The 10,029-nt window shown below is 38.7% G+C and overlaps 2 protein-coding genes across 2 annotated transcripts in view; one reads left to right on the top strand and one right to left on the bottom strand.

The window, feature by feature from the left end:
• The first annotated feature begins 2,024 nt into the window (after positions 1–2,024).
• On the top strand, positions 2,025–9,919 carry LOC145503018 (uncharacterized). The gene is made up of 7 exons (XM_081482442.1): positions 2,025–2,529; positions 3,629–3,846; positions 4,486–4,615; positions 5,150–5,256; positions 5,797–5,945; positions 6,271–6,377; positions 7,298–9,919. The coding sequence occupies exons 1-7, from the start codon at positions 2,238–2,240 to the stop codon at positions 8,275–8,277; spliced, it is 1,983 nt and encodes a 660-aa protein (XP_081338568.1). The 5' UTR covers positions 2,025–2,237; the 3' UTR covers positions 8,278–9,919.
• LOC145503025 (uncharacterized) overlaps positions 6,408–10,029 on the bottom strand; it is a 22,959-nt gene continuing 19,337 nt past the window's right edge. The window contains exon 3 of the mRNA XM_081482451.1: positions 6,408–7,026. Coding sequence (XP_081338577.1) covers positions 7,023–7,026 — 4 coding nt within the window. The 3' untranslated portion in view covers positions 6,408–7,022. The remainder of the gene's footprint in view (positions 7,027–10,029) is intronic.

Genomic DNA, 10,029 nt, shown 5'->3' with positions numbered 1-10,029 from the left:
TGACTGACTATACCTTGAACGCTTTCTGTATCTCTTACCTCCTGCCACTTCGTCTCCTTTCTTTTGCTAGGTTTTCTCTTCTTTTTTTATGGTCTTTACTTCCCAGAAGAAGCTTGTTCACAGGGTAGGCGACCGTGTACTAAGCCTGCAAAATGTCAAACTTTTGTGGCTTTAAATTACAATTTTACCATGTAATACAGCTGTTCCCTAAAGTTTATACCCTCGGTAATTAATTACACATAATTTGTAGACGATATGACTTATGGAGATGTGAATTTAAGACAAAAAACACCTCATTAAGAGAAGACGACCTGCTCAGGCCCCGTCCAAATACACGGAAAAATTTGAAAACGGAGGTTTCATCCTGAAAACACATCAAATGTTTTCCGTCCACACTACGCCGGAAAAATTTGAAAACGCAACAATCACCGGTCAATTTGGATTTGTGTTTGAAGAAAACTCCATCAGGGAAAATTACATTATCGTTACGTCATCGTTTTGAAAAGCTCCGTTTTCACTACGTTTTCCGTCCCCACGAAAACGCAAAGCCAGCGTTTTCAAATTCTTCCGGTTTGAAGAGCGTTTTCGAAGAGCTCCGTTTTCGTGACGGATTAGTGTAGACAGTAGGCCTAACCGGAGAAATAAAGCTGCGTTTTCAAATTTCTCCGGCGGAGAAAGGAAGGAGCCTTAGAGAGCTAGAATTTAAACTGCTCGCACACAGAAAAGATATTCAGATTGAAAAATGTCGCCTCTAAATGTTTCACAAAGAAATGAATTGCACTTAGCAACTCCGAGTTCAAAATTTAAAACGTTTCCTGGGTGAATAATGTGTTTGTTGTTGTTTTCGTTTCGCACCTCTGAAACTATCTAAAAGCTTAATTCAACTTGCACTTTCTATTTCAACAAAAAGTGTAATTTCAGACGACTCAATATTTCAATGAAGTGGCAGAGAGGAGGCGCTTAAGCGATTACGTCAATGGCGCTATTTTAATGAAGAACTATAAATATGTCCTTTATTATGATAATCCGCATGCTTATAGAAATTGACCATCTCTATTACAGAAGTAACATTATCACACCATAATGTTCTCAAAAGGCAGATAGGTTAGCTTGCCACTTCTTTTCAAGGAAAAAAGAACCTTTTTGATTGAAACGGAAATCATTAGTTCTTCTTCCGCGGGAAATAGATCTGAAACCCACATCTTGTATCTTGAGGTACAATATCAAGTTTTAGTTTTCACAATACTTCGTGGCAGTCACGCATGCGGTGTTTTTCAATTTCACATTTTCGCTTAAAACTCAATGACAAGTAAAATGCTTGTATGTTAAAAACGCTGACATAATCTATAGTAAATGAACTTATTCTATTTGAATTGACATCCTCGATATCCTTAAGTTAACAAATAACAGTAAAAGCATAACTACGCAATATCTATATCTTAAAAACCAGCATATAAATTCGCATATCTTTCCCTGATTTGAGCCAATTGAGAAATTACAATTTCCGCTCCGAAATACCTTTGGCGGCTTTTCAAGGGTCTTCACAAAGGATTAATGCAAATGACCTCTTATATTCTCCGAGGTGGTCATATCTTGGGTATAATATATTGGAGCACATTAATTATTAATTGCATATTAAGTCATTTTCACAACTTTTTAATTCACCCTTAAAACGAAGGAAACGTACAAAAGAACAGTTAAGCAGGCAAACTGATTCCAGGAAACTAAGATAAACGCAAAAGGAACGAGATTGGTTAAGATTTGGGAGGATTAAGAGAGAGAACGAACGAAAAAATTAATAAATCTGTGGCTAACTTATTCTAGATGCGACATCCATCACTGATTACTTGAAGTTGCAATATCGCTGCAAAGGAAGGAAATGGAACGTTTTACGTCAATCCTTACAAAATAGCCCCACAAAATGTTGCCATTTGCTGGTAAATATAGAGTTTGCTTAGGCCAATATCAAAAACCACGAACCTGAAGAGATAACAATAAGTCCAATATTTTTCAGTTTTGAGAGATGACCAGTTTTAGCTTACCTGCGATACTCTCAATCGTCACTGCAAGGTTTCAACCCATTCTTCAGTTCATTTCAAATTTCGACGAGCGTTGAAGCACATATCAGATCTCCGGCATATCTTAACAGCTTGCAATTGTCCAAGCGTAGCCGTTTTTCTTTTATACACTTCTTTATTTATTTTCAATTTGCGTTAAAACCATCATTGTCGGCGGAGATGAAGATTTTGCTTTTGAAGCAATCCATAGCGCTGTTTTGTCTACTTCTGACCGAGGTCTGTTCTTCGGAGAATTTTCAAATCGTCAGGGGAACACCGTGGGATTCTTTTACGATTCCGCCAACGAAATGTGACGAAGACAACAATGCTTTCGATTACTGCGGTGAATATAATGCCACTGCAGCGAATGGTAAACGATGTGAATGTGTCTGCCGTGACAAGCAAGCGACCTTTTCGGTTTACAAGCAGTCTTGGTCTTGCCTTAGAGATGAAGATACAAGAACGCATTTTGGTAAGCTCTGCTATTAAGGCTATCAGCCATCTAATTTATCTTTTTAGTTTAAGCTACCTGAAATTTGTAACAGTTCCAATCACAGATGAGCAAGCTTGTTTTAATTCAGTAGCTCTCAAAGCTTGATAAGGGCTCACAGAATTACCTTCGCTGGCAAAAGTTGACGATTTGAAGCATGTTTTAATTTTGTGTCTAAGCCGGATTTCATTCAGTAACATAACTGCGGGCTTAATGTTTCTCTAACATGCTTTACAACTTAGAAAAATGTATAAGATAGCGATGTTATAGTTCTACTCTAGTTCCTTTTTATGTGTTTCTTCTCTTTACGATATCGTGATATCTTTCAAAGTATTAATAAGATTAAGAAGATTAGTAGCTCGCTGTCGTAATGACGTATATTTTTCATTTCTAACAAATATTATCCAATTAATACATATTGAGATTAAGAGTGCTACCAGTGGCTCTCACGAGAGCTGAAACGTGAGGGAACGGAAGGGGATCAAGAGAATCGAGTGAATACTACCTCAGCAAAAGTTTTTTCCCTTAAATTTACTTTTTGTAAACATGAACATACGTGAAGACATTTGACTTGTTTTCGTGTCAGCCTTTGTTTTGTTTTCTACCAATGACGTGTTAGACAAACATAACCCAATATCAAAAATTCAAGGAAGAAAATGGCGCCTTCAAAATGTTTAAGGCGAAATCTAACAGGAAATGGAGCAATTTCAGTTTTAATGGCCAAAAACCTTGCACCAAAATAATTTTAAGTATTTTATAGTCCTGTTTTCATTTTCTTAAATACCGAAAACAATTTCCCCATGGGAACGCGAGAAAAGAAATTGTGCAAACACAGGTAAAATTTGATCATCAGTTCCATTTCACTAGTACTTTCAAGTGTTTCATACGAAGTTCAAAATTTGTTTTCGACGTTTGGTGTTGTTAGAAATGAAATTTTTTGAGATCGAAATATTTAAAATAGTCGTACAGAAGTTTGCAATACAATGTAAATAATCTTGGTATAAAGTTTTTGTTCACTTGTTACTCGAACTTCTGGTGGATTCCGACTTAATAACATTCATTTTTTTGAAAAATTTTTCAGGGTGTAGCCAGCCAACTTTCTTTGATAAGGAGAGAGATGACGATAAGCTGAGCTTGCTGGGAAGTGGTAACAAGAAAAAATTAGATTTGACGGGAAGTAACTGTAAAATAAACACGATTTCTTCATGGTACATGGACTGCGATGGAAATAAAGACACAGTTGCATCAATGGAAAACACGTTTGATATTGAAGAAGACCCTCGCAATAATGAGCTTGAGGTAAAAACAAGCAAAATGTGTGGAAAAAGTCGTAGTTTTTGACTCAGTAATTATTACAATAAGTGTTGTTTGCTCCGTTTAGGGAAAGTTTTATCAGAACATTTAACGTGGGCTGGGTCTGATGACTGCGTCTGAGGTGCATACCGATCGACGACACGTTTTCGTCTGGCATTTTTTTCTGTCTATACCGCCGTAAACTAGCGCTTATAACCCTCCCCCCCCCTCCACAGTTACAGGTCACTCTACCTGTAAGTCCCCGGATAAAGGCCTCTTTTAGTTTAAAATGAAATGAATCTATAATGATGTTTTAGAACTTTAAAATTCAATGAAGAATTTATTTCGATCAGCACTGCTGTAGCTTATTGAAAAACGGTTTTTTTTTATTCCGCTTAAAAGCCCCCTCGGATATAAGCCCCTTCGTGTTTAAGACTATCCAAAACCCAAAAACCTTAGCTGTATCTTAAGCTTTTAGCTTTTACTACTTTCTGTATTTTAGACATTTAATGTATAGTTTTAAATTTTGGAGGATCCTCCTGAAACCACCTCTAGGTAATTGGAGGCCTCCTCTTAAAGTATTAATTTATTATAATTTATAATTTATTATTATTCATATTAATGTTTTGTCATGTTTCAAACTAGGTTGACGATCTTCCCACAAACAGCCCACTCGCAGGAAGAATTATCAACCTGGGAATAAGTTGCAGCCCGGAGGGTCAACAAACCAATCAAAACTACTGCCTGTTGTTCAAGTTGAAAGGAACAACCAGCTGTAAGTTTTTACCATGGTTGCACGTAAAAACTGCTGTGCATTCACGCCTTAAAATTCCGCTATAATTTTAACGCAAGTGGTACCATTATATTTACTGTAGCGACATTGGAAAATAATAACGCGAACTGAGAGGAACTTTCAACACCATTCACCATACCAAGGGTATTAAGGCAAATTAAAATGTTACTTACAATCACATAAGCTTTTAACTTAGCACTTTTATAATTCAAGAAAAATACCTTACCAGTGAAACTGACAACAATCCAGTTAGCTTAGCTATTCACAGACCTCTTGGCAGCGCCATCTTGAGCCTGTAACGACCAAAACGTTAACTCTTATCCGCACAATATAGTAACGTCCGGCATCTTGTTTTCAGAGAGTAACAGTCGCCAAACATGGAAACTTAAATTCGCACTTCGTCATATACGGAAAGTCTCTCTTGGCCATTTATAGAAACTGTGATGCCCTTCCATAAAGTATCGGTTATCCAATCATAATTTAGAGATTTGATGGTATTGCTACTTTAATACATAGGCCCTATGACAGTAACGCAACCACCAACAACAACAACAACAACAGTGGTCGACATGGTGTTAAAATCTGCTCTACCAGAGGCAGGCCTGGGAATGAATCCAACTCAGGTACCTTTTGTTAACATAGCAATGCAAGCAAGAAAATAAACTTGATTTAGAGTCAGTAATTCCACGTGTTATCATTTTTTTAAAATCCTGCGTTGTCAAGAAAGATATGACCTTAAACTCTGATATCTCATACCACGTTTTGAAATGTTAGTAAATAAACAACCAAAGGGGTAACATTTGTTCCTTATCTCGTGGTTTTTTAATGTTGACAGGAGATGGCCAAGCGACCATCATCTTAAATGTCGACTTTTCATTTCAGTTGTTTGAAACGATAAGTAAAACAGTAACAATTTGCTTCACCTTGAGGCAAATATAAGTTATTTATTTGTGTAACGCGGATATTTGGCCCGTCTGTTTTGTGTACTAAAAAATGCAAATAATCTTTAAGGTTTCTCTCTCGTTTCTGGCTCTCGATTATTTTAATTCTCTTTTCAGTTGTCACCTGCCAAAACTGGCAAAATTCCAGTAACTTTTTTTTTACCCTGATTTACTGTATCATCTTAAAAGCGAATGCCGATCTTTTAATTTTTCTCCTTGCAGGTTTTTACTCCTCCAAATGTAGCTGCTGACCAAAGCATTGCCGATGACGGCGGCCCGGCATCTCTGGGTGTTACTGTGGGAGTAACAGTCGGTATTATTCTTATTGTTCTCTTGGTTGGAATCATAATTTACCAAAGGCACAGTGCGAGGTAACTATACTTTGATATACATCTACACCTTTGTCGCAAATATTTGGGACATTTTTCTCAATATCAGCGTATGTGCATCTACCTCATTTACGCTGCTTCTCCCCCCATGAAAGATTCCTTCAGCTCAGTACAATAAGGGTACAATAATGCGACCCATGTCTGTGAGGTTATGGCTTCGAATCCCTTTGGGGACTCAGATCCATACTTGCTAAACAAATTTTCAAAACGTTTTGGGAATAGTTATGCTTTAACAAAGCACAACTGCTCTTTTTTTTTTAAAAAAAAAAAACAACCAACAAACAAACTTTGTGGCTTTTCCTCGCAGAAAACATCCTCGCACCATCTCTGAAGTTCAAAGTTCTCAATCAGACTCAGGATCCCAGCCTCGTGATCAAAATGAGGGCTACGAGACACTCAGTACCTATAGATCCGGTAAGTGTGATTCTTTCGTGTAACATCACAAACATGCAGCATTTGACACATACCCGGTAATGATCCGAAACGCCCCCTTTCTAATAAGCTCTTTTTCTTGAGTGCAGCTTTTTTTTTTGTAAGCGCCCCTATTCCAATATGCATTCCATCCCAATAATTGTCCCCCCCCATCGCAAAACTAACATTCAAGACATTGACGTAGAGTAGACTGACTAGACGAATGTCTGCTTTATAATCTGAACGTATTATTGAACATTATGACTATCAAAGACCCTATTATTACGTACAGTTGTTGAGGGAAAGTATCTGTTGTTGTTTTGTGTCATAGTGTTACACTGCATAGTGTTGTACCCCATTCAAATGTATGTGTTCAAAAAGATACAAACGTCCCATCCCTAATTAGCACCCTATCTCCGATAAACGCCCTTCCTTGAACTACCAAAAGTAAATGGAATCATAACAGTCCAATGCGTAGGCCTTTACCATGCGGTTGAAAGTTAGATGAAGTTGTTCGCTTACCTGACAGCCATCTTGGAGACCTCTGCTCCTCCCTTGTCGCTCGACATTAAGCCTCACTCCTACTTCCTAAGAGGGTTTTTTCCTCTCACTTCAAGCCTCCTCTGTTTTCTGAATCCAGGATGGACCTCACCTGCTAACAAATGCACTCGCTCGTCAAAATACTCCTGTATGACAGGCTATATTGCAGTCTGATTAGGTCATAGTCATTGGTTTGTCATTTAAATTTTTCGACGGGGTGGGGTAAGGAAGATGGAGGGGAGGGGGAGGGAAGGCTGTTGTAGTATTGTAAACAACCTCATTTCCGGGCTTTTCCCTTTAAAATTGGCCTTGGAAACGAGGTTGTACTGTAAGTTTTAATTTAGTCAAATACAATAGTTTTCACATTTGTTCTTCTTGTTTAGCAATATACAGTTCAAATTACGACGTCCCTAACGGCGGTGGATCTGAAGACGAAAGGGCTCATTTGCGTTCCCCTCGCGCACCCAGTACCTCTGAAGGACTTGATAATAACGGTCTCGACAGAGAGGAACCATTTTACAGTACCGTGGACGAATTATGTTCAGAATGCAGTGGCAAACCAGGAGAATATGTCGATCCCGCTTCGTCAGAAAGGTCCCGCGACTTTCGTCCCTTCAGTGTGGAACAACATGTGTATAATATGATGGAGGTCCTAAATACTAACACCTCAGACAGCCCTTGTGATCATGGTTCCGATGAACGGAACAACGACCATGTTCCTTTGAGCGTAGAACAACGTGTGTCTAACATGATTGAGGGTCAAAATACTGACACCTCAGGGAGCTCTTATGAATATGTCGATCCTGCTTCGTCAGAAAGGTCCCGCGATGTTGGTCCTTTAAGTGTAGAACAACGTGTCTATAACATGGTTGAGGTCCTAAATACTGACATCTCAGAGAGCTCTTATGAATATGTCGATCCTGCTTCGTCAGAAAGGTCCCGTAACATTGGTCCCTTAAGCGTGGAACAAGGTGTTTATAACATGATGGAGGACCTAAATACTAACACCTCAGACAGCCCTTATGATTATGCTTCCAATGTAGTAAAACAGAATCATGTTCCTTTGAGCGTGGAACAACGTGTGTATAACCTGATTGAGGTCTTTGACACAGTAACCGAGGATGAACCCAACAGCTCTGATCCTAGTCACAAAGAAACTCCCGTGTACAACGTTTTGGGGGAGCCTTTACCAAAGGGCGCGAGAGACACTGAAAAGGCTTGTTCTAGCATTGAAAAAGACCCTGTGTATAACGTCCTGGAGGGGCCTGAACCGGAAAAGACAGAAGAAACGGCTAATGACACATTGTACAATACCAAGCAACAGGATAATAACAGTAACACATTTTTGTACGCAGTTGCTTAAGAAAAGGAGACTCGAGCGAGCGAACGAGCGCACCTGGGGTGAGCAAAAACTAGGGCTAAGCGGGGACGGGTGAGCAATAAACGAGGAGAGGGCAGGGGGTGGAAAAAAAGGAATCTTTTTGCCTCATCCCTTCCTCCTGCTCCTTATTGTTTCGCACTCATTCGCCGCGTGCTTTTATACATGTACCCCTGCTACGTAGGCTGTAGAAGGAGGCGAGGGTTTTGTTATCCCGAAAATCCAGATATGAACTCTTCTTACTTATACCATACATTTCTTTGTATGTTAGGTATGAGAATTAGGTGATACCTACATGTATAATAGTAAATATATATTTCTGTAAGGGACTAGGTCAGCCAATTTTAAGCAATTTCAGCTTTTACCGACTGCTTATAAAATCAACTGGAAAATGGCAATAACAACTTGAAACTGTGAAGAACTCTAAGGAAACATAGGGAAGACAAAAGCAGAAATGGATGGGCAAAATTGAAGAAAATAATTTAAGGTACTTAATTTATTTAACCCTTGTTTGCTTTTTGGTCACCCAAAAAGAAACGAGCAAGCCATTAAACAAACAAACAAACAAACAAACAAACAAACCATGAAAAACAAAAGGAACGAACAAATTTGTAAAGTAGTTCAGAAGTATGGGAAATATCGTACTCCTGGTCGTTACATCGTGTTTGCAAATGTGGTGTTTTTTATTTAAGATATCTATATTTAGTTCAGCGATGAGTAAGTTAATCGACAACAAGTGCGAGATGACTACTGTGTTAAACACTGAGACAATAAACAGATGGAAAAAACTGTAAACAGATAGTGAATACATGTAGCTAATAAATAGTTACAAAGATTGTAGGTAATTGCTTATTATAAAATAAATGAGATACTACGCGAGCGCTCATTGGTCGATAGTTGTGTTTAGATGAGAGTATGTAAACACGGTTGTGACGTTTTAGATTTGCGCGCATTTCTGAGAAATATTTTATATAAAAGCAAGAAAGGACTTTTTGCGTGTTTACCTAGCCTCATCTAAACACTCGGGGTTAGGAGAATTCTCGAAAGTTATGCAAACTCACGATTGCGTTTCGAGTTTGCATAACTGTCTCGAATTCTCCGAATCCCGGCCTCCTAGTGTTTAGACGAGACTTGCTGCTTTTATAGCTGATAAAGAGACTGTAAATAGTTTCTAACTTTAATAAGTAAATGTGCGGTGAAGAAATGATCTCGTAGTTGTGTTTTCAGAATTGGAGTGCAGTCGACGAGTATGTGAAAGACTCCAGACTCTTCTTTTACTACCAAACCAAAAGACAATACACAAAAAGTTTGACAAGAGATCTTGAGACTTTCACTTTCGTGGCTAAACATTTTTTACGCCTAACGACTAAATGTTTGTCCTGTTTTGTGGTTAACCAGTTAGCCCCATTGAGACCATCAGGATAAAGTGGAGCGAAGTGGTAAGCACCATCGCAGACAAGATGGGTACCCAGACGTTTCTTACTGATGAAACAGTTGTAAGGGTTGCCCATCAGTCAGTTGTAAGAGAGGACAGGAACAAGTCAAGTGATTGGTCGGTTGATTTGGGAAGAGCCCTTCAGCTGTTGACGTCATATACAGAACTCTTGGTTTGAATCGAGCGATTTTTCCCACGCTTGGATATGTTTTCTTTCTTAATTACGTGACGCCCATGTGTGTTTGCGTCTGTGGTTATAGAGGTAAACCAGCAAGCGTGGTGCATTTAAGACGCTAGACTGA

The sequence above is a fragment of the Orbicella franksi genome, chromosome 11 (genome assembly GCF_964199315.1).
Source record: "Orbicella franksi chromosome 11, jaOrbFran1.1, whole genome shotgun sequence".
NCBI lineage: Eukaryota > Metazoa > Cnidaria > Anthozoa > Scleractinia > Merulinidae > Orbicella > Orbicella franksi.
The sequence above is the reverse complement of the archived record's forward strand: the minus strand, read 5'-3'. Positions and strand labels throughout refer to the sequence as shown.

Bases quoted from the DNA above. Each gene is read 5' to 3' on its own strand.
- LOC145503018 (XM_081482442.1), top strand. From the start codon at position 2,238: ATGAAGATTTTGCTTTTGAAGCAATCCATAGCGCTGTTTTGTCTACTT. The intron at 3,847-4,485 runs GTAAAAACAAGC...GTTTCAAACTAG, and splicing joins CTCGCAATAATGAGCTTGAG to GTTGACGATCTTCCCACAAA. The intron at 4,616-5,149 runs GTAAGTTTTTAC...TTTAATACATAG, and splicing joins GTTGAAAGGAACAACCAGCT to GCCCTATGACAGTAACGCAA.